The following is a 24414-nucleotide window of genomic DNA, read 5'->3' as shown; positions in this document are numbered from 1 at the left end:
GGGGATGAATTACTATATGGGGGATGAATTACTATGGGGGATGAATTACTATAGGGGGGATGAATTACTATAGGGGGGATGAATTACTATATGGGGGATGAATTACTATATGGGGGATGAATTACTATAGGGGGGATGAATTGCTATATGGGGGATGAATTACTATGGGGGGATGAATTACTATGGGGGATGAATTACTATATGGGGGATTAATTACTATATGGGGGATGAATTACTATGGGGGATTAATTACTATAGGGGGGATGAAATACTATAGGGGGGATGAATTACTATATGGGGGATGTATTACTATATGGGGGATGAATTACTATATGGGGGATGAATTACTATAGGGGGGATGAAATACTATAGGGGGGATAAATTACTATATGGGGGATGAATTATTATATGGGGGATGAATTACTATGGGGGATGTATTACTATATGGGGGATGAATTACTATATGGGGGATGAATTACTATGGGGGATGAATTACTATGGGGGATGAATTACTATGGGGGATGAATTACTATATGGGGGATGAATTACTATATGGGGGATGAATTACTATGGGGGATGAATTACTATGGGGGATGAATTACTATAGGGGGGATGAATTACTATATGGGGGATGAATTACTATATGGGGGATGAATTACTATAGGGGGGATGAATTGCTATATGGGGGATGAATTACTATGGGGGGATGAATTACTATATGGGGGATGAATTACTATGGGGGATGAATTACTATATGGGGGATTAATTACTATATGGGGGATGAATTACTATGGGGGATTAATTACTATAGGGGGGATGAAATACTATAGGGGGGATGAAATACTATAGGGGGGATGAATTACTATATGGGGGATGTATTACTATATGGGGGATGAATTACTATATGGGGGATGAATTACTATAGGGGGGATGAAATACTATAGGGGGGATGAAATACTATAGGGGGGATGAATTACTATATGGGGGATGAATTACTATGGGGGATGTATTACTATATGGGGGATGAATTACTATATGGGGGATGAATTACTATGGGGGATGAATTAATTACTATATGGGGGATGAATTACTATGGGGGATGAATTACTATATGGGGGATGAATTACTATGGGGGATGAATTACTATATGGGGGATGAATTACTATATGGGGGATGAATTACTATGGGGGATGAATTACTATAGGGGGGATGAATTACTATAGGGGGGATGAATTACTATATGGGGGATGAATTGCTATATGGGGGATGAATTACTATGGGGGGATGAATTACTATATGGGGGATGAATTACTATGGGGGATGAATTACTATATGGGGGATGTATTTTCAGTTTTAAAAATGTTTCTCTCAAAATAAATTTCAATCGTGGTTTTGGCGAGATTTGGCTCAGTTGAAAAAAAAGGTTGCCCACCACTGACCTAAGGCTATGATTGTGATTATGATGATACACTGTGGCCCTGGTTAACCCTTTGCTTACTGGGCCCTTAAACCCCCTTCATGACCAGAGCGCTTTTCGCAATATATGCAGTGTCGGATTTGTTTTAAATGTTGCAATGGTTTTGCGGCTCCCAGTCTTTTTTTCCCTCTCGGAAACGGGTCCAAGTGGCTCTTTATGTCTTAAAGGTTGCAGACCCCTGGCCTAGGCCATCTTTATGTAGAGCAGTGTTTCTCAACTCCAGTCCTCATGGACCCCCAACAGGTCATGGTTTCAGGATTTCCCTCAGATGAAACAGCTGTGGTAATTACTAAGGCAGTGAAACTGATCAAATCACCTGTGCAAAATAATGGAAATCCTGAAAACATGACCTGTTGGGGGTCCATGAGGACTGGAGTTGAGAAACACTGATGTAGAGCAACAATTCTTTTTTTCAGATCCTCTTTGCAATGAGATGCTATGTTGAACTTCCAGTGACCAGTATGACAGAGTGAGAGCGATAACGCCAAATTTAACACAGCTGCTTCCCATTCACACCTGAGACCTTGTAACACTAATGAGTCACATGACACCAGGGAGGGAAAAAATGGCTAATTTGGGCCAATTGGTACATTTTCATTTAGTGGTGTACTATTTGTTGCCAGCGGTTTACACATTAATGGCTGTGTGTTCAGTTATTTTGAGGGGAATAAAATATTTACAAAAATGTGAGGGGTGTACTTCCTTCTGTGAGTTACTGTATGTGAGAATTCCGGAAGCCTGAATATATCAGGATGTGCAGGGATGTGTTCCCCAAGAAAGGTATTAACTGCTTGCTGCTTAACGTATGTAAATAAATGTCCTGGGTAGCGAGCAGTTATACCAGGATCCACTTCTGTGTGTGAATGGACACAAAGCACCAGGGCTTGGGAGCAATCCTGCTCAGGTGCCCCTACAGCAAGCTTCTTGCTGTGGGGGCACTCGGCAGGGGGAAGGAGCCAGGAGTTCCGGTGGGGGACCCGAGAAGAGGAGGATTGGGGCTGCTCTGTGCAAAACCACTGCACAGAGCAGGTGAGTATAGACATGCTTGTTGTTTGCTGTTTTTTTTTTAGCCGCTTCCCCGCTGCCCTATAGCACAAATATTGTTACAGGGTGGCAGGGCTGCGAAAAATGTATTTTCGGGTAGGGAGCGCACGCCCTACCCGCCCTGCCATTGGCAGCTACAGCTGTTAATCAACGTGGTCCCGGCTGGAGATTCCCTGCCGCCACCTGTTGATCGCCAACTATCACTGACGAGGGAGAGGTCTGTATGTAAACAATACAGATCTCTCCCGTCAGCTACAGCATGCTGCTTTGTATTGCTCTGCATATATATATATATATATATATATATATATATATACAGTAATACCTCGGTTTACAAATGCCTCGGTCAACATAATTTTCGGTTTACGAATGAAACTCCATTGAAAATAATGCCTCGGTTTACAAATTTTTTACAAATTGTTTTCGCAATACGAAGTGTATGTCAGTGCTGATTTTTAAATGCAATTGCTTTCCTTTTTTTCTTCACTATAACTCACAGAAATATTCACTTTCCCCAGAGTTAACAGAAACTTTGTTTCTTTTAAGAAACTAAAAAGAAACATTGTTTCTCGTAACTGGGAAAAAAAACTAAAAGAAAACTTTCTTTCTTTTAGCTGGGGGGAAAGTGACAGATGAATTTCTAAGTGAAGGAAAAAAAAAGCGGTAATTACATTTAAAAACCAGTACCATAATAAATTAAAAAAAACGCCAACATTTTTTAAAAAATTGTGTGGGGGTCCCCCCCAAAATCCATGCCAGACCCTTATCCGAGCATGCAGCCCGGCAGGTCAGGAAAGGTGGGGGACGAGTGAGCACCTTCCCTCCTGAACCATACCAGGCCACATGCCCTCAACATGGGTGGGTGCTCTGGGGCGGGGGGCAGCCCCCCCCAAAGCACCTTGTCCTTTGTCCTCTTCCCCACAACCTTAGCCAGTGGTTGTGGGGGTCTGTGGCCAGGGGGCTTGTCGGAATCTGGAAGCCCCCTTTAACAAGGGGGCCCCCAAATGCTGCCCCCTCCTATGTGAATGAGTATGGGGTACATGGTACCCCTACTCATTCACAAAAAACAAAAAGTGTAGCGTGAAAAAAAGACAGGACATGGTCTTTGACAAGTCCTTTATTAAAAGAAAAAACTGTCCCCCTCAGTAGATCCAACGTCAATCACGATGCCCGTTGTCGCCAACGACCTGCAAAAAGAATTTTAAAAAAAGGCTCCGTTCCCAACGATGGCTTCCAGCCTTCTGCCTCTGAGGCAACTTGACAGTTCTTAAAAATGTAAGAGGCAGGACCACTTGGGGACATCACCTGAGTGACCCTGCCCCATGGGACACTTTTAAATGTGAGTGTATTGATTATTTTAATAAAGTCATTTTTTATTTGGTTAAAGGGAAAAGCATAGTTTGACCTGGTATTATGGGTCAAACTTGGAGGTGGGTGCAACAGTTTGTTGTAAGTGGATGAGCACTAAGGGGAGACACACAGGAGCACCATACATGTGTATGCAGTAGTGTCATCACACTGACCCACTTGGAGTACAGCGGATTTAATGGGACGGTTCGCTATTTATTGAGACTATATTTATGAGACACTTGTTGATGGTATATTTGGAACACGATGCACAGGAGATATACCACACAAGCACACATGAAGATATTGGAGTTTTAAAGGGACAGTTCACTATTTAGAACGGTTCATTTGGTATTTGTATGCGCTATTCATTTCAGCATGGTATATGCAGTTCTATGGGTATTTATGTGTATATGTTGATATACATTTGATGTAGCACATATTATTGTCACAAGCACAATTTTTTGTTTTCACTATTCATATATGCACGTTGTATATTATTAGCACTGTATTTACATGTATAGTATTGCGCTGCATTCTTTATTGATTTATGTAACAGTACATTTTCCAAAGTCCAAATTTATGACGAAATTTGATTTTTTAAAATTTTTTTACTGGATATGTTTTATAGCAAAAAGTCAAAAATATTGTTTTATTCTCAAAATTGTTGGTCTTTTTTTGTTTACAGTGCAAAAAATTAAAAAAACGCACAGGCAATCAAATACCAACGAAAGAAAACTCTATTTGTGGGGAAAAAACGGAAGTCAATTTAATTTGGGTATTCCTTGACTGCACAATTGTCAGTAAAAGTGACGTAGCGCCATATTGCAAAAAATGGTCTAGACAGAAAGGGGGGGGGGGGTAAATCTTCTGGAGGGCAAGTGGGTAAATTGCCTGTAATATCACTTTAAAAAAATGGTACCAGGATTATGGCTGCAGATGCTGCTTTCTATTTCTCTGCAAGAGAGATAGAAAGCAGTATTTCCCCTAGTAAAACACCACACAGTAAGCACAAAACAGTACACAATTAACCCTATGATCACCCCAGATGTTAACCCCTTCCTGCTAGTGTCATTAGTACAGTGTCAGTGCTTTTTATCAGCACTGATCACTGTTTTTAGTGTCACTGGAGATGTCAGTGGCATGTAGTCAGTTCCCACTCAGTGTTAGTGTCAGAATGCCTGCCACAGTCCTGCTATAAGTCGCCGATCGCCACCATTACTAGTATAAAAAAATAAAGTAAAAATTCCAGTATATATATATATATATATATATCGCTATTTGTATACACTACAGCTTTCACATAAACTAGTTAATATACACTTATTGGGATTTTTTTTTTTTTACTAAAAGCATGTAGCAGAATACATGTTGGCCTAAATTTATGAAGACATTTTATTTTTTTTTATTGGATATGTTTTATAATAAAAAATATCAAAAATAGTGGGTTTTCAAAATTGTCAGTCTTTTTTGTTTACAGCACAAAATATAAAAACCAAAGAGGTGATCAAATATTATCAACAGAAATCTCTATTTGTGGTGGACAAAATGACATATATTTTATTTGGGTGCAGCGTTGCATGACCGCGCAGTTGAAGGAATGCAGAGCTGTATCGCAAAACATGGCCTGGTCAGGAAGGGGGAGGTAAATCTTGCTGAGAGCAAGTGGTTAATTAAAAAAACAACATACATAGTAATGACACCTTACTGAATTATTACACACTGGTTTCTTTTCCATAAAGTAAAAAAAATGTCTGTCCGTCTGTAGAAAGAAGGACTCCACTAGGAGCCGGGCTCGCCCCTGCACTGACAGCCAACTTCACGTCCCCCATGCAATCTAGAACGTTCTAAAGGCCGAATCTCTCCACAGCGGAATCTCCTCCTCCTTCCCAGCAGCACCTCCCAGACGCCGGTCGGCCCGCGAGGGCCGGACTATAGGTGACGGAGCAGCGGACAGCCCTTGTTAAGCAAAATCGGAAGCCGGTTGGTTGGAGTTCTGAGAAGGGCGGGGAGGGGCGGAGCTGCAGTGACAGTTCGGTGGAACGTGACGCATTAAGGAAAGTACGTCAGAGATTAGATGAGAGGGATCTCCCGGGTGACAGGCTGCTCCTTCCTTCTACAGACCTGATGTACCATCTATCTAACCGGGTGTTGAGGTGTGCCAGGAAAATAGGTGTTATAGAAAATAGACGATTCCACATTCTGTAGAAGAAATTCCTAATTGTTTGATAGAAGAGATCTGGGGGTACCTAAAGGGGGCTCACAGCTTTTAGGCAGCATTCAGCTGGTGTTATATAGAATATTCTATATATTGTTCATACAAGCCCTTCCAATGTCTGTAGAGCTATATAACCTACCTGCTCAAATGACGCCCAATACTTTTCCAGCCAAGCTATGGCGACTTGTGAATGACCCCCAATACCGGTCTATCCAATGGGACTTCTGCGGAGAAGGAATTACCATCGATCAGGAGTTATTGGAGGCTGAGCTACTGGTCCCCAGAGGCATAACTGTGCCCAAAGACTCATTAAAGGTAACCAGCTTTGGCAGCTTTGTCCGTCAGCTCAATGCGTATGGCTTTAGGAAGTTGAACAGGTCTGGCGGTTTCGGTCACTCTGCCAGGAACCTAGGAGGTGGAGCTCACAGTTCTCGCTTCTATTGTGCCTTCTTCCACAGAGATCACCCAGAATATCTGGTCAATTTAAAGAGGAAGAAGAGCATTACCAAGGCAAAGGTGGAAGCAGGAGTTAAAGTGCACACCAGTCCTCCGAACCGATACCAGAAAGTACTTATAAATCCATTGGAAGAACAGAGAAGGGGAAAGTGTCAAGGTGAGACCGAGGTTGGCCTAAATCAGTATTAAACCCAATGGCAAACATTTACTATATTGCAGCTTATCAGTTCATATATGTGATGGCTGCATTAGTTTTCTTTTTTAGATTTTCTTTGTTTTATTTTCATCTGGTGATCTGGCCAGTAAGTCTGTTGCTTTTTAAAACAACAATGTGTTCTGCAGATTTAGCAGAGAGTTTATTTATTTATTTCAGGTACTTATATAGCGCTGTCAGTTTACTTAGTGCTTTACATATATTGTACATTCACATCAGTCCCTAACCCTCAAGGGGTGTACAATCTAAGGTCCCTAACTTACATTCATACTAGGGCCAATTTAGACAGAAGCCAAATAACCTACCAGCATGTCTTTGGAGTGTGGGAGGAAACCGGAGTACCCGGAGGAAACCCACGCAAGCACAGGGAGAACATGCAAACTCCAGGCATCCTGGGACACCTTAGTATAAAGCGTGACTGTATCGTCAAATCCAGGACAGTTGGCAAGTATGATGTACTTGTCCTCCTAAGGAGGAGCCACATCACGCCGTGACATCACGCCGCCGGAGCAACATGGAGCTCAGGTGGCCATCTTCGATTTCAGATGGTTAGTCATTATCACTATCTGCTGTTTTTTACCTATACCTTTTGATGCATCACAATAAAGTTGTAATTGCTTACTACACTATGGGAGTATCCTTGTTCCTACCCTTTGGGAGAGCTCTTTAAATTTACAGACCCACCACTCCAGGACGGATTACTACCCATTAGTATATACCTACTTACCAAGAGATTAACACTGGTCTGGGAAAGGGGGACCCCTAGAGGACGAGGAATACCTATACCAGCTTCTTAGTATCCTGTCTGATGACCCACCATCCCTTAGAGTGAAGACCATCCATCTCCTGACCCTATCTGATGACATCTGGATTAATAACATAAGGCGCAATTAACATGTGCGTCCGGTGAGTGCGCATTACCTATTACCACTATTGCACCATTACCGGGTCCAGATTCACCAAGCACCAGAGTCACTTTATCTTATTTATTGGAACTTTTGATTGATTTTATTTATCAACTTGCTTTTATTGGTCCCTAGATGGGATATCTATAATTTATATTCAGTTATTGAGTCTATTGATTTGCTTGGACTTTATATTTTTATTTTCTTCAGCGCTGCACTTCCTTGCATTACATCATACTTGCCAACTGTCCTGGATTTGCCGGGACAGTCAGGCTTTTTACTAAGGTGTCCCAGGATGGAATAGGTAGTGTCCCAGAACCTTTACTGTGCCTTCCTGATCCCAGTATTGTGCTCTCCTAACTCTCCCTGTACTGTGCCCTTCTGCCTATCCCCCAACGCCCCCCCCCCCTCCCCCATAAGGTGCCCTTTGTGTTGATTAGATTTTGATACAGGACATGCTTTCTTATTGTTTAAAATCAATTTTTATTGAAAGTACTAATAAATGAATGTTTAATTCTATCAACTATTTACACTTTAATTCTCTAGAGTAGTTTTGTAAATTGGGGCAGGCAGGTAAGGGCCCCAGTGCATTACTTTGCCCAGGGGCCCATGATGCTATTAGATGGCCTTCATATACCAATGACGGGGTGTTCACAATGATCAGCCTTTATTTATATATGCAAAACGTTAAAAAAAGAGGAATAAAGCAGTTTGTTGTAACTGCTTACAAAATATTTTCTGGATTTTGGCTTCCATTTGTTAGTGTATCTAAATCTGCTACTACATCTAACACATCCCTTCCCCCAGACTGGCGCTGCTGCTGTTCAAAGGTGTCTCTGTTGTTCCTTCATCCAGAATGGGGGAACTCTATGTATTACAGTAGGTGTTTTACTGGCCAGATCACCAGGTGAAAACTGAAGAAAAAAAGCCTAAAAAAACTAATGGAGCCACCACATCTAATGATTAGTAAGCTGCAATATATTACGTTTTTGGCTTTGGGTTTATTACCGCTTTAAAAGGTTAGTTCATTTTTACTGAAAAATTGTGTATGCAGATAAGGGGCGTCTGTAGATAAAAACAAGCTGTGCATCTTTGACCAAAGTTGAGTAATTCCCTTGATATAGGTGTAGGCAATTTATGGACCTCGTGAAGCCTGACTGGAAAATTCCCAGGACGTTGCTATGAGACATCTAGCTGTTACTGTTCACCTGCACAAATACAGGAGTAAACTCTCAAATTATGAGCTTAGAATTATTGCATTAGAGGATAGAATACACATGTGAGGGGGTTGGTATACAAAAAGAGCTCACTGCTGTGATGGTGGAGGTGATCAGTAACAGCTGGGCCTCTCTTAGCAACATCCATAGCAACGTTCTGAGAGTTCTCCAGTTAGACTTCATGAGTTATGCAAATGGCCTACACCAGGGCTCAACAAATCCCAGACACCAGGTTGCCATGGCGACTGGAAATTGTGTCCTGGTGCCTGAGCTACAGTGTAGCAGCCCCATGTGGCGCCCCCCCATGCGGGTGCAGCAGTCAGGATGCCTGGTAATTGAGGCCGCGGGTTTGCGGCCTGCTGGAGCTTGATACATCTCTTGTTTGTGGGAACCAGTGTCCTCCTCTGTGATGAGTGCGGCGTGCCTGCCATCCTTACTGAGGGCTTCCCCTTGCTTGCTGTCACTGCCCGGCCACCGCCAACATCTCCTTCCCAGTTTGACAGCTGGGTGCTGGAACTGCAGCTATGGGCACCAGCAGGGGTGTGAAAATTTGTGAAAAAACTGCTTGTACAGGGACTAAATCGGTGCCCCAATCTACTTGTCCCTCATGACAATCTACTTGGCCTGATAAAAGATAAATAAATTAACCAAAATCATATTTAAATCGGAGGTGATTTTAGGAATGTCTGGGGCTTTTAAAAACATAAGTTTATGGCGACTTAAACGTGTAATATTTTTATCATTGCGCTGTTTATCTTCTCCTCCCCTCCCTTCACCACACCCAGGACTAGCAGGGAGGGGAGAGACCTTGCAGTGTAATGAGCACTGATTGGGTGCTTGTCAGGAAAGAGGAGTGTCCGACTTATCCTTTATCCCTTTTGCTGCCAGAGCCGTATTTGTGTTATTTGCACACGTTTAAAAAAATAATTTAAGGCCTGAAGATGACAAAAAAAAAACAAAACATTATATATTTTCTGAAATCAGAGACCCTAGAGAATAAAATAGCAGTAGTTCCAATTTTGTATGTCACACAATATTATCATAAAGGTCTAGGAAATGCTAAATTTCAGTACAAAAATAAACATAAATTAATTTTAGAGCACAAAAAGCAATAAATTATCCAATTTTTTTGTAAAATATAAAAAATGAGGTTGCATCGAGTAAATAGATATCCAACATATCAAACCTTAAATTTGTGTGCGCTCCTGAAACGGCAACAAACTTTAGTACCCTATATTTTCTATAGGTGACGCATTTAAAGCCCCTTATAGGTCATCAGCATAGTGCTACGGAGGAGGTCTGCTGCTAGAATTATTGCTGTCATTCTGGTGTGTGTGGCAATATGTAACATGTGTATCTCAATAATCGCTTTCATGTGTAGGCACCCCGGCATGTGCTTTTACATTTGTACATGCGTACATATGTGGGGTGTGGGGCCATGAAAAATTTGGGGGGTTAAAAAAATTTTTTACTTAATTTTTTTTTTTATCACATAGGGGACAAAAAGTTCCCTTTGTGATGATTTTTGGTCATAGGTTATCTTTTTTGAGACATCCAGATATCTTCCCTATGCTCCACTGAATATAATTGCAGTGCACATCGCACTGCATTACATTCTTTCCCGGCCTCAATGACCATGAATCTGTCAATGGGGACCCGGAAGTGATATCACATCACTTCTGGGTCAGGACAACAACGGGAGGGGAGCGGATGTGTCCGCTCTTCTCCCTCCTCTATATCGCATCCCGGCACCCACTGAACCAGTCCTGGGCAAGCGGAGCCTAGGACATATAACAGGCGAGAAGGGGGGGGGGGGGCGACAGCTGTCACTGTGGGCTGTGTGGAAGCAAGCTCACCTTACAGATGAGCCATGCTGCTTGCAGGGCTAAAGGAAAAAAAGCCTACCTCCCTGGCGCCTGTTCCTGGGCGTTGGGAGATATGAATTGCACATCCCTGGCCAGATTCCACCGGTGAATGGACAGGGAGTGTGGGGCAGCTGGCTATAGCTTCAGTTCATTTTATCCCCCCCCCATTAAAAGAGAAACAAAGGTTTGAGTTAGATAACAAAACATTATCCGTGGAGCCCCATCAGTGCTTCCTCAGCAGTGCCACCCCATCAGTGCCCCCCATCAGGGCCCCATATCAGGGCTGCCTGTAGGTGTACATGAGGGCTGCCTATCAGTGTCCATCATGGCCGCCAATCAGTATCCATCAGGGCCGCCTATCAGTGTCCTTCAGGGCCGCTTTACAGTGCCTCCTCATCAGTGCCGCCTATTAGTGACCATCAGTGCAGCCTCATCAGAGCACATCAGTGAAGGATAAAAAAATACTTATTTTCAAAATTTTAAACAGAATCTAAAAAAAACTTTTTTGTTTAGCACCAGGTGTGAGCAATTCCTCTTGCCCTGGACATGCAGTTTGGGGTGCCAGGCAGCCGATTTAAAAACTGTCTCCTAACTTTTTTAGCTAGCTCCTAGATTCAAAGCAGATTTGTCAAGCCCTGGCCTACACCTATAGCGAGGGCATTATTCAGTGTTGGTCAAAGCTTCATAGTTTGTTTTTATCCCCTATGTGATAAAAATTAGATTTTAAATTTTTTTTTTTACTGGATATGTTTTATAGCAAAAAGTAAAAATAGTTTTTTTTTCAAAATTGTCAGTCTTTTTACATTTATAGCACAAAAAGTAAAAACCACAAAGGTTATCAAATACCACCAAAAGAAAGCTCTATTTGTGGGAAAAAAAGGACATAAATTTAATTTATGTACAGCGTTGCATGACCGCGCATTTGTCAGTTAAAATAACGCAATGCTGTATCACAAAAAATGGACTGGTCAGGAAGGGGGGGGGGATAAATCCTCCGGAGGGCAAATGGTTAAAGTCAGTTACATTAACCTCCCTAGCAGTCTGATTATGTCCACATTTCTGTGCTCAAAGCGGTACATGGAAATATGTATTTGTTTTATTGTAGGCCTGTAATTTTTAGGAATAACTCACTGAAATCTGTCCGAACTAGAGTCTAGTAAACATCCTGTGTATGTTAAAATTTGAAACACGAAAACATAAATTATAATTTAATAAATAATCATAAAAAATAATAATATAATAGTAAATTTAATTCAATAATATAATCAAACCAAAAACACAGAATTTTAAAATAGAGCGCCAAGTTCGCACATCACTGAGCAAAGTCGCAAAATCGTTTCAGTGTCTGATGACGAATTTCCCCACAAATCATTATCACTCAATTCTGCAAGTGGTTCTAGTTTACTATCACTGTTCTCTAGCTGGTCTAAAACCGATTTTGACCTAAAGGGACACTTTTTGGACGCCATGGACGTTTCTCAGTTTCTAGGAAGAAAGAATGGTAAAAATGTAGGCAGGGCACAGGACAAAGCACTAGGGACAAAATGTATGTGAAATAGATTCCTAAATTGTAAGCTCGAAAGAGCAGGGCCCTTGAACCCCTCGTGTATTGTCTCATGTACTGTCCTCCACTATAATGTACAGCGCTGAGCAAACCTTTTGGCGAAATATAAATACTGTATAATAATAATAATAATAAATGGTTTGATACAGTAATGTTTTACTATGTTATTTTAGTGAATTTAGTGAATGTCACTTTTTGTCATTTTCAAATTTCCCACCGCTCCGTCCCCGTACGTCCCGACGTCGCAGGGGACGGAATCCAGAAGACAGATGCCGGCATCCGCCAGAGGACATTACAGGGGACACTGCAGGAGGGACATCGCGGGAGCGCAGGACAAGGTAAGAGAAGAACAGATCCCGGAGCAGCGCCGCATGGTAAGCCCGAGTGTAGCTCGGGGTTACCGCTTGTGGTACTGAAACTTTACCCCGAGCTAAACTCGGGAATACTGCCAGGGAGGATAAACAGCATAAATTATACAAAGTGACATGGTTCAGTGCATTACAAATCCAGGAAATGGTGATCAGAAAGTATAGCAGTTCAATTAGTCAGTGAAAGAAAATATACAAATGGTAAAGAGGAATCAGAATCCCTTCCTTTAGATTGTAAGCTCCATGAGCAGGGCCCTCCTATTCTTTCTGTACTGAAATGTATTGTAATTGTACTGTCTCCCTCATATTATAAAGCGCTGCGCTAACTGTTGGCACTATATAAATCCTGTTTAATAATATGTTAAAATACCAATAGAATACCACGGTTATGATCAGCATAGTCAATGCAGCAGTCACGTTTTCCATAACCAACAGGGAGGAAAGGGTAAATGGCGCAGTTTAGGATGTCGGGAAAGGAGAAAGAAGGGAGATTGGGGGGGGGGGTGTAGGCACAGGGAAACACAAGCCTATCACCTTGTCCAGTGCACTCTATCCCACCATCCAAATGGGATTACAGTTAAGTCTCATGAGCCGGAAGTCCAAGGGGAACCACACTTTATCATACTTCCAAGGACAACCCAACTCATATAGGTAGGTTTGTACATAGGTAGGGCCGCATCCACCATGGCCTCCCAGGAAGACCCCTAGCGGGAGTTGGTGAAGTCCATTTTAGCAAGATTTCTTTTTCTGCATAAAATAAAAGATAGGAGATCCCCAAAGTAAATTTTTATTTAAAAAAGGACACACAAAAGAGTCTATCTGAATAGCAAAGTTAATAGCAGGCCCTTATAGGCTACAACGTTTGACAGTTTAAAATAGCTACCATGTTTTCTTTAAAGTATCCTTGACCTAACCTAAAAAATTCATAAGTGTAGTTTTTTTTTAAATGTTACTAAACCCAGGACCCTGCTTTCAATATATTTGCTCTCCCACAGTACACAGAACATGGAAAATGCAATATTTTAGTAAATGTTTAAATACCTTTTCTCATCAGCAGTTAGAGCAGTCTTGTGACTTCTATCAGTGTCCAGCAGAGCACTGGTTAAAACTTGTAGGAGGAGTTTTCCTTCTCCCCTGATTGTCTTACGAGGCTGCAGGACCCCTGACCCTCTGTCTGGACAGCTCTGATCGGCCCTATGGTGATCACATGCACCTTCCAAAAGACAAAAAAACTCTCTAGTAATACACACCAAACATGAGCTTGCCCCCAAGGTTCTGTTCTATCAGCAGATGGATTGGGGAGAGCAGAAGAAGGGGAGGAACAGAGAAGACAGAATCAAACATCCTTTTCACACAGCGTGGAAGATTAACCCCTTAGGTTCCACAGTGAGTACAACCAGCATGCTTTACTGCATATTCAGACTGATTTTAGTGTTGTAGGTTTAGTAACACTTTAAGTTTAAAGTTTTCATTATCTGTCTTATCTAATTTGTGCTGTTTCTGATCTGTAGGTGTGCTACCACTCGAACACATTAATCATTTTCCTAGGCAAGAAAATATTTCTCTATATCCATATGCTGGTCCGGTATCCCGAAGCCATTCTGCATCTTCTATGAAAGACTTTGTTGAAATTCCAGTGTCTACTAGGATGTTGCCAAGTTCAGTGGGACCTTATCAAGGGCACTTAAGTGTTCCATCACCATACCGAGAATGTCCAGCCCGTTTTGCTGTCATACAGCAGTTTCCAGCTGAATACATACTGCAATCTACAACCACTTCTCTTTATGACCAACAAAGTCCCTCTGTCATAATGGAATCTGGACATAATTATGGAAACTTACTTACGGTGCAGTATCCTAATGCCTATTATCCAGCAGGTGAGTCGTCAGTCTCTAGACAACAAGATGATCTGCTGAAGGTGTCCATCAAATACATTTTATATGTAGATCAGAAAAAATTTGTTTTTTCCAGAGCTGGTAAAGGATATTGCAAAGAGCTTTACTTACAGAAGTGGCAATAATAAGAAGAAATAATGCGTACACTTTTGTAGTGAAAGAGTGATTAAAGGTTTTCTGTCTGCAGGAGCGAAGCAATGGAAGGTTTGGCAGTGGTAGTATGTGGAGCAGAGACGTGCAGAGTGTATGCCAGTGGCCAGTAGAAGTAGGAAAAGAGTGGTAGAAGGTAGTATCTGCTGAATTAAAGAGTAGTACCGGACGCTTTGATAGTTTCTACTATGAGCAGGAGAGGTGCGGAGGGCATGATATTAGCCAGTATGTGCAAGAAAGGAGTGCTGAGGGTAAGAAAGCAGGTAAAATGTGTAGGAGAGGAGTGCAGAAGATATGGTAGAGAGCAGTACATACAGGAGAGAAGTCTTAAGCTAGTTTCACATATGTGCGGGTGGTGCCGCTGCGGATCCACACAAAAATCCGTGCAGCCGCACCACCCGCACAGAAGATTGCGGACCTGTGGGTGGGTGCCATTAATTCTAATGGCACGCCGCCCGCACTGGAAATTGCAACTGCACTGGGAACCGAGGTTCCTATGTGGTCTGCGCTTTCAGAAGTGCAGGGACTTTCCTGCATGTCCTGGGGCACGGGAGTCCATTCAGATGAATGGGCTCTCGTGCCCGCTCAAAACACAGACCGCAGGAACGCACATATGTGAACCAGGGCTAAGTCCTCATGCACACTTGACGTTTTTACAGCTGCTGTTTTTGGCTTTTGATGTTTTCTTCTACAGCCAGTAAACCCCCCTGCATGTTATCCTATGTGTCCATGCACACATAGACTTTAATTAACATTTTTGGCTGGAAAAAAAAACCAGGACTAGTGGGTTTCTAGAGGAGCTATTTAGCTGTAAAAACACTCTAACGTTGAAAAACGCTGTAACGCTGCAAAACTGCATTTTTGGACTTTTTTTGACCAAAAAAACTTACTAAAAACTGCAAACACGGAAAAATACGGGAAACACGCTAAACGCTAATGCGAAAACGCTAAAAAAAGTGATAAACTTGCGCTTTTAACGCGACTTTACACAGCTAACGTTACCAGCGTTATCAAAACGTCCAGTGTTCATGAGGACTTAAGGGTAGGATAGGGGGAGGTACATGTAGGAGGGCTGTGTGGAGGGTATGGTAATGAGCAGTATGTGCAGGAGAGGGGTGTTACAGGTATGACAGCGAGCATCATGTGCAGGAGAGGAGTGCACAATGTATGACACTAGGCAGAATATATGTGCAATTTGCATGATTTCACAGTTTTATTGGGCATCAGATAACACTCTACTAAAATTACTTGTAATAGCAGCATGGGGAGCAGCAGCAGGAGGAGGGGAGAAGACTGTAGGAGAAGCATCCTAGAAAGTTTATTAGGACATCCCATATCTAAAATCCTACTAGGGTTGCTATGTGCCATTTCAAATTCCCACTTTTAATCAATTTACTGTGGAAGGGGTTAGCACTAAGGGATTGAGTGCTAAGGGATTGAGTGCTGACATCATCTGCTGGTTGGAGCAGGGGCATATCTACCGCAAGGCAAACAAGGCGTTTGCCTAGGGTGGCAATTTTTAGGGGGGCGGCACTGCTCCCCCCCTCTACCACCCCCCCAAGAAGGGACCTTTTGAGCAGCGGCGGACAGCAGGAAGATCGATGTGGGGGAGGGCAGTTGCAGAGCAACGATTGTGCGCCTCTCTCTCCAGCAGCTGACGAGCCAGGACCAGGGAAAGTCTTGGAGCAGGGAGAGAAGTGATGAAAGAGCATGAAGGAGGTGAGCTGTGTTGTCTTCTGTGGGCTCTCCCTCCTGTCATCCATCCAACAGATTACACTGACACTGATCACTGACAGATCGTATGGGACAGCACACACCTCCCCCCCTTCCTGCTGCACGGAGATCAGCAGCCCTTGGAGAGGGTGGAGGGGTGGGTGTGTGTGTGGTCCCATACATCTGAGGAAGAGGGGGGAGAGAAAGCAAGGAGAGAGAGAGAGAAGAGAGAGGGGGAGAAGGAGAGAGCGAGAAGGGAGAGGGAAGAGAGAGAGAGAAGGGAGAGGGAAGAGAGAGAGGGAGAAGGAGAGAGAGAGAAGAGAGAGGGAAGAGAGAGAGAGAGGGAAGAAAGAGAGGGAAGGGAGAGAGGGAAGAAAGAGAGAGAAGGGAGAGAGAGAAGAGAGAGGAATAGAGAGAAGGAAGAGAGGGAGGGAAGAGAGAGCAATGGGGGAAGAGAGAAAGGGGGGTACAGAGAGAGGGGAAGAAAGAGAGATGGAGAAAGAGAGAGAAGGAAGGAGAGAGAGATAAAGAGAGAGAGGGGAAGAGGGAATAGAGAGAAAGGGAGAGAGAGAGGGAGGAAGAGAGAGAAAGAGGAAGAGAGAAAGAAAGAGGGGGGGAGAGAGGGGAAGGAGAGAGAGAGGGGGAAGAGAGAGAGAGTGAGGGGGGGAGAGGGAGAGAGAAAGGGAAGAGAGAGAGAACAGAAAAAAAGGGAGAGAGAGAACCATATATACATACACACACTTATTGAACTCTCTCGCTCTCTCATTGGGGAGGGGGGAGCGCAAAATTTTTGTTTTGCCTAGGGCAGCAAAAATCTAAATACTCTACTGGGTTGGAGTGTTGTTCCTCTGTGGGGCAGAACTGTGTACATCTCAGGACTGGATGGACAGAGATAAAAATCATTTAGCAGATAAATCAGCTTCAATAAATGTATTTCATGTGTGAATTTAGCTGTTTGCCTGGATGTGAACTTGCCGGAGCGCCGAGTGTAATACGCTAATTGCAGCTTAGCAAAACAGACACAACAATGCAGTGCATTTAAACTAGTTTAAAGACTTATCATGCCATAAATGGAATCATTATGCTCACAATCCTAAAATTCCTTATCTTTTATTTACACACAAAGTTAAGTATAATAATGGTAAACCAAAAAAATAAAAAAACAGAATAGCCGTTTCTTTTATTCTTCATATTAGACTGCTTTTTGTTGGCTAATGTCAGAGTGGGAGGACCCTAGCAGGGCCTTGTCTTTAGCATCAAAATCAATAAGACTTTTTGAAGAACGCTGTATATACAGTGTGTGGCTGTGGTTCTTTTATACTGGCTCCTGTTTCCACAGAAATGATGAAGCTTTCATTTTAAGGGTACATTCTCATCTCCGAATGCACCCAGCACTGATTATTTGCAAGAACTCCAGTGGGGGTCCCAGTAATTAGCTGCAGGAGAAAGCCCCAATTGAAAGCAATGGGAGACTGTCAGCTCCTGCTGCCAGCTGCGGCAGTTTGCATGTAATTGCTCATGCAGTGATTGTTGGCCCTGGACACAGGAGAGTGGCCATGACTATCTGCTTTCACTTGGGCTGCCTATGCAACACCTGGTGTATAATTGCATTCAGCCACGTTTTCTTATTAGTCTCAATGAGTGGCTGTACACAGCAGCAACAGATCCCAGGAAAGCGATTACGCAGCCTCTGCATACCGTATCTGTACATCCGCGTGCTTGAAGCCTAATAGACAGCTCCAATACACTTATGGTTTTGAAATCCTATGTAGAAATATCCTGGCAGTGGAGCCGGTGTTTATTCTCTAAAGAAACTAGTCATTTATTTTTGCCCTGTTGTCTTTAGTAGAATAATTTAAAGTGGTTGTTAAGGCAGAAGGGTTTTTTTTACCTTGCTCTTTTTTTTACCTTACTGCTACTGTGTGCAGCTCTCCCTGCAGCCCCCCCCCCTAAATACATACCTGAGCCTCATCTCAATCCAGCGATGTGCACGAGAGAAGAAGCTCTCTCAGCTCTCTTGCTCCTCATTGGCTCAGATACAGCAGTAAGAGCCATTGGCTCCTTCTGCTGCTGCTGTTGTCAGTCACGGCCAGTGATAAGGAACGGGTGGGCTTGGGAGTGAGCACGCACGAGTGCCCCTAGAGCAAATGGTACTCGGTGGGGGGGTAGAGCCAGGAACGCTGGGGGGGACCTGAGAAGAGGAGGATCAGGGCTGCTCTGTGCAAAACCATTGCACTGAGCAGGTAACTATAACATGTTTGTTATTTTAATTAAATAAAAAATGAAGCTTTACAATCACTTTAAGTTATATAATCTATTACAGCTTTCTTTGTTTTCTGTCTAGCGATGTTTCAGGATTTTCCATCATCATACATGGAATGTCCCTCAAGCTTTTCTAATCCTGCTTTCTCATACAACCCTGATAGTTATTATCAGGTAAGTAGAAGTACATTTTATGTAATACATAGATTTGAAAGTTAAAGAGAAACAATAGTGGTTTTGGGCAGGGATAGCTTTTTATAATTATATGTTTTAAAAACTATTTTTTTAAATTTACTGTTTTATTCACAAGTTTTTAAACAATCAATAAAGGGTGCACAGATGACAAAGTGCTTTATACTTTCAGACTTCCTCTCTATTTGAAATTTCAGAGCAGTCACATTTGGAAGAGGTTTGAGAGCTGAGTCACTGTTTGGACTCATTGTGTACATTTCAGCCTGAGCTATTGAACTCTGTTAATGGGCTTTATTTTTCAGGAAGCAAATAAGGGCAGACAAGTAAACATGTCTGAAAGTGCATCAAGGTCCACCTGTTTGCTGAAAACTAGAATACATAGTATTCACATTCCATATTTAATTTTATTTACCTGATTACAAAAATAAAGATATTATGTTTTTAAAAAGTACTGTATATTTTAAGAGAAACAGGGTTCAGTTACTCTGAGACAATTGGGTTATACTGCCAAATTCTGGAGGAAATAGACACTGGCAAACAAAGAAAACAATGGCAAGTCAGGTATAACCCCTCCCACTCCTATCATGCTTCAGTCTTTTGCTAGTGTCCTGGGAGGATGAACATCTGTTCTCTTTCTAAAGTTTAACCATTTGTTCAAGCCATTTTATCTTTTTTCGAGATTATTTTTTCTCTTAACCAAGACTTCATCTAAATTCTGCTGAGCTGGACTTTTTAAGAAACTGTCTAGACTGTTTTATTCTCAGCAATAGTACTGGGGGCAATACCTGGATCCTTTCAGATGAAGTCCGGAAGTGACGAAACGCGTTAAAGGAGTGACGTCAAGACGCACGTACGCAGACCGGAAGTGTCGCCGCGGCCATTTTTAAGCTTATCACCACATGGTTTAGGAAATGTTTGGTGGAAACAGATAGAAACCAAGTCTGGAGCTGATAATCTGGTTTTAATATGTGAGTTACTAATAAATGTTATCCCTATGCTTTGAATATTGCTCCTAAGACCATTTTATCTTTGTGAGGACCTTGGAAAAATATTCTTAAAGAAGAGTTTGGAGGATTACTAATCCATAATGTTTGTAGAGCTCTCATAATGCTCACAGAGGGTAATAGTATTTAGTACTATTGTGTGGTGGTTGATGTTATTCACTGAGTTGCAGTGATCACAGAGTGTGTACACTTTGGATTGATGTGTCTAGATGCACTATATATAAAAAATTAAGACTGGAATAATTTAATTATATATATATATAGTTTTTTTTTCACAAATATTTTTGAAGTGAAGTGTGAAGTTGCACGGGGTGATTTCTTTTAATTAACTGAATTGCACTAGATTATTTATATTTTTTTGAGGTATGTTTTGGATGAAATAGAGGTCAACTTTCGTATTTGGAGAAAAAGATTGGAATTTTGGACACTGTTTTTGGACTTATTTTTGGATTTATTCTTGGACACTTTTGGATTTGGGGAGTTTTGTATTTTTTATTTTATTTATATTTTATATTTCTTGGTATATATTTTATGATTTCTTAATTTAATTTATTTTGTTAATTTACTATATCACAAAAAGGTTAAATATATTTTAATACCTGGACTCTGCTGGACCGAAGACTGCATTGGACTCTGCTTGTGGCACTTTCTAGACCTGAGTGTACGGTGTTGGGTAGCCACAGAGTGCTCTTCAGACACAGAGCCATGGCACATTCTCATGTGTGACCCATCCTCTGAAGGCTCTGTGAGTGCACCATGTGTGCTGAGCATCAGGAGCTACTATTTTCATTGTAATCGTGGGGAGGGGCATCATCAGCCCCTCTTTTTGTTGGGTCCATAATAAGGACTAATACACTGGGGAATTACATGCTGTGTCACAAGCTGGAGGGCCAGTCTGTTCCCTCATTTTCATTGTGAGGTAGCTGTTTTCCCCCATTGCTCCCATTTGTAGGTGACACAGTTTAGGTATTCATTGCTGTATCCTGCAGTAACTTGGTCATTTCATTCCAGTTAAACCTTGCCTGCTCTCAGCAAAATGCTTTATCTATGGTGTGGCCAGTTCACATCCCTGCATTGTGGTTGGCCATGCTTGTTTTCCAGCACACCGCAGTCACTGAGCACCAGCCGAAAAAACTTAATGAAATGTCACTGCACTAATTGCACCACACTCCAGCCACTGCATGGTAACCCGGTGGTTGGTGAGAATAGACCCTTAAGTTGCAAAGTTGGGAGGTATGCAAGACTGGTGTGATGCACTTTTACAATGTAAGTGTAATTGTATTCTTTTGCTGAGCCAAATAAAAAGCTATATTACACTATTTGGTTTCTTTTCTTACATACTCTTCTGATTCTAACTGAGGTCATACTATAAACTTTTGGAGCTGTAAAGGAGAAGTGGAGACTACAGAGAAACTGCATTGCTTGATCAAGGATTGTGCTGTACTTTGACCTTCTGTAATAAAAGGTCTTGGGTATCTGGTGAGCGCTGTTTACCATATGGTGTTTTGAAGTGTGAATCACGTTGGTAAGAGTACTATCGAAGCTGGGAAGAATTCATAGGAAATCCACATTATTAGAATGAAGTATGTTACACATATAAAATTGGATTTTACATATGTTTTTAGATTGAAGCACATGTATTTGGATTATTTTGTAAAAAAAACATTTTTATTTGTTATTGCACAGCTGGATACACTTATTTTTAATAGTGAGTGAATAGCGCTATTACAGTGTTTTTCACAATATGATTTCAAATTGCATTGTTCCTTTAAAATAGCAGTAATATTGGTCAATATAAGGAATATGGGCAGCACAGTGGCTAAATGGTTAGCACTTCTGCCTGGCAGTACTAGGGTCGTTGGTTCGAATCCCAGCCACGGTACCACCTGCCTGGAGTTTGCATGTTCTCCCTGTACCTGCGTGGGTTTCCTCTGGGTACTCCGGTTTCCTCCCACATTCCAAAGACATGCTTGTAGGTTAATTGGATCCTGTCTAAATTGGCCCTAGTATATGTATGAATGTAAGTTAGGGACCTTAGATTGTACGCCCCTTGAGGGTTAGGGACTGATGTAAATGTACAATATATATGTGTAAATCGCTGCGTAAATTGATGGCGCTATATAAGTACCTGAAATAATTATATATATACATATATGTATGTATATACACACACTATATTGGGACACCCCTCCAAATCATTGGATTCAGGTGTGTCAATCACCTCCATGGCCACAGGTGTATAAAATTAAGTACCTAGGAATGCAGACTATTTCTACAAACATTTGTTAAAGAATGGGTCACTCTCAGGAGCTCAGTGAATTCAAATGTGGTACTACAGTTGTGTCCAAAATTATTCAACCCCCAATGCTGTAAAGGGGTTTAGGGACTATAGTGTACATTTGGAATTGTATTCAGAATCAAATCCTACAAGGACGTTGTAACTACCCAAATGCAACTAAAATGACATCAATTGTTTATGTAATACAGTAGTAAATGGTTCTTATGTGGTTTCTTCATTGCCACAATTATTCAACCCCTTAAAGACTACCACTCTGAAGAACAGAGGTTCATACAGGTGCTTTCCATCAGGTATTGAAAACACCTGTGGATGTCACCGAGCAGCAATCAAGCATAATAAGCACCAATTAGGCAGCTTTAAAATGACTGTGATACTCAGCTCCTTCTAGACATTTACTGGTGTGGTTACAAACATGGTGAAGGCAAGAGAATGGTCCAGGAAGACAAGAGAAGAGGTGATTTCTCTTCACAGGAAGGGCAATGGCTATAAGAAGATTGCAAAGATGTTAAACATACCAAGAGACACCTTAGGAAGCATCATTCGCAAATTCAAGGCAAAGGGCACTGTTGAAACGCTACCTGGTCGTGGCAGAAAGAAGATGCTGACTTCGACTGCTGTGCGCTACCTGAAGCGTAGAGTGGAGAGAAGTCCCCGTGTGACTGCTGAGGAACTGAGAAAAGATTTGTCAGATGTGGGTACAGAAGTTTCAGCCCAGACAATAAGACGCACACTGCGTAATGAAGGCCTCCGTGCCAGAACTCCCAGGCGTACCCCCTTGCTGTCTCCAAAGAATAAGAAGAGTCGACTGCAGTATGCCAAAAGCCATGTGGACAAACCACAAAAGTTGTGGGATAGTGTTCTGTGGACTGATGAAACAAAATTAGAACTGTTTGGGCCCATGGATCAACGCTATGTTTGGAGGAGGAAGAACAAGGCCTATGATGAAAAGAACACCTTGCCTACTGTGAAGCATGGTGGAGGGTCAATCATGCTTTGGGGCTGTTTTGCTTCTGCAGGTACAGGGAAGCTTCAGCGTGTGCAAGGTACCATGAATTCTCTTCAGTACCAGGAGATATTGGATGGAAACGTGATGCAGTCCGTCACACACCTGAGGCTTGGGAGACGTTGGACCTTTCAACAGGACAATGATCCCAAGCATACCTCCAAGTCCACTAGAGCATGGTTGCAGAGGAAAGGCTGGAACATTTTGGAGTGGCCATCGCAGTCACCAGACTTAAATCCGATTGAGAACCTCTGGTGGGACTTAAAGAAAGCAGTTGCAGTGCGCAAGCCTAAGAATGTGACTGAACTGGAGGCCTTTGCCCATGAAGAATGGGCGAAGATACCCGTAGATCGCTGCAAGACACTTGTGTCAAGCTATGCTTCACGTTTAAAAGCTGTTATAACTGTAAAAGGATGCTGTACTAAGTACTAAGATTGAATGTCACTTGGGGGTTGAATAAAACTGATAATGCTGTGAGCACAGAAAAGACATTTGTGGTTATTTCATTATAACTGTTATGTTATATTTGTCTGACCTACAAGTGCCTCTTTAATGTAAATGTAAGCAAGATGACTGAATGATCAAAAGCAATGTCAAACTGGCCAAAACACTCAATTTCAGTGGGGGTTGAATAATTTTGGACACAACTGTATGATCAGTTGCCACCTGAACAATAAGTCCATCCGTGAAATTTCCTTGCTGCTAAATATTCCACAGTCAACTGTTAGTGATTTCGGATCATCCAGAAATCTGGGACTTCTACATGCTGCCCAAAATCCACAAGCCTGGAAATCCAGGCAGACCCATCATAACAGGTATGAATACACTCACCAAACAAATCTCAGGCTTTGTAGAAAATATTTCAAAACCGTTAGTTAAGAATACTGCTAGTTTCCTGCAAGACACAACTGATTTTCTGAACAAGATCAACAACATACAGCAATTACCATCTAATACACTTCTAGTGACTATGGATGTAGTATTCCTATATAGTAATATCCTTCACAAGGATGGATTAGCTGCATGTCACAGATCCTTATCATCGTCACCAAACCATAAATACACTGCTGAGGATGTTACACAGCTCATTGAATTCATACTTGCATACAACTACTTTGCCTTCAATAAAGACATCTATCTTCAATGTATGGGTACTGCGATGGTAAGTAAAATGGCACCCCAATATGCCAATTTATTTATGGCTGACCTGGAGGAAAAATT

The 24414-nt window shown here is 42.0% G+C and overlaps 1 protein-coding gene across 1 annotated transcript in view; it reads left to right on the top strand.

Annotated features, from left to right (window-relative positions):
• The first annotated feature begins 6233 nt into the window (after positions 1–6233).
• Positions 6234–24414, top strand: part of HSF5 (heat shock transcription factor 5) — a 50909-nt gene continuing 32728 nt past the window's right edge. The window contains exons 1-3 of the mRNA XM_089657943.1: positions 6234–6699; positions 14187–14552; positions 18778–18869. Coding sequence (XP_089514069.1) covers positions 6234–6699; positions 14187–14552; positions 18778–18869 — 924 coding nt within the window. The remainder of the gene's footprint in view (positions 6700–14186; positions 14553–18777; positions 18870–24414) is intronic.

Source organism: Staurois parvus, unplaced genomic scaffold (assembly GCF_062004578.1).
Source record: "Staurois parvus isolate SC_StPar_1 unplaced genomic scaffold, SC_StPar_1.0 ptg000029l, whole genome shotgun sequence".
In the NCBI taxonomy this organism is placed as follows: Eukaryota; Metazoa; Chordata; class Amphibia; order Anura; family Ranidae; genus Staurois; species Staurois parvus.
The sequence above is the reverse complement of the archived record's forward strand: the minus strand, read 5'-3'. Positions and strand labels throughout refer to the sequence as shown.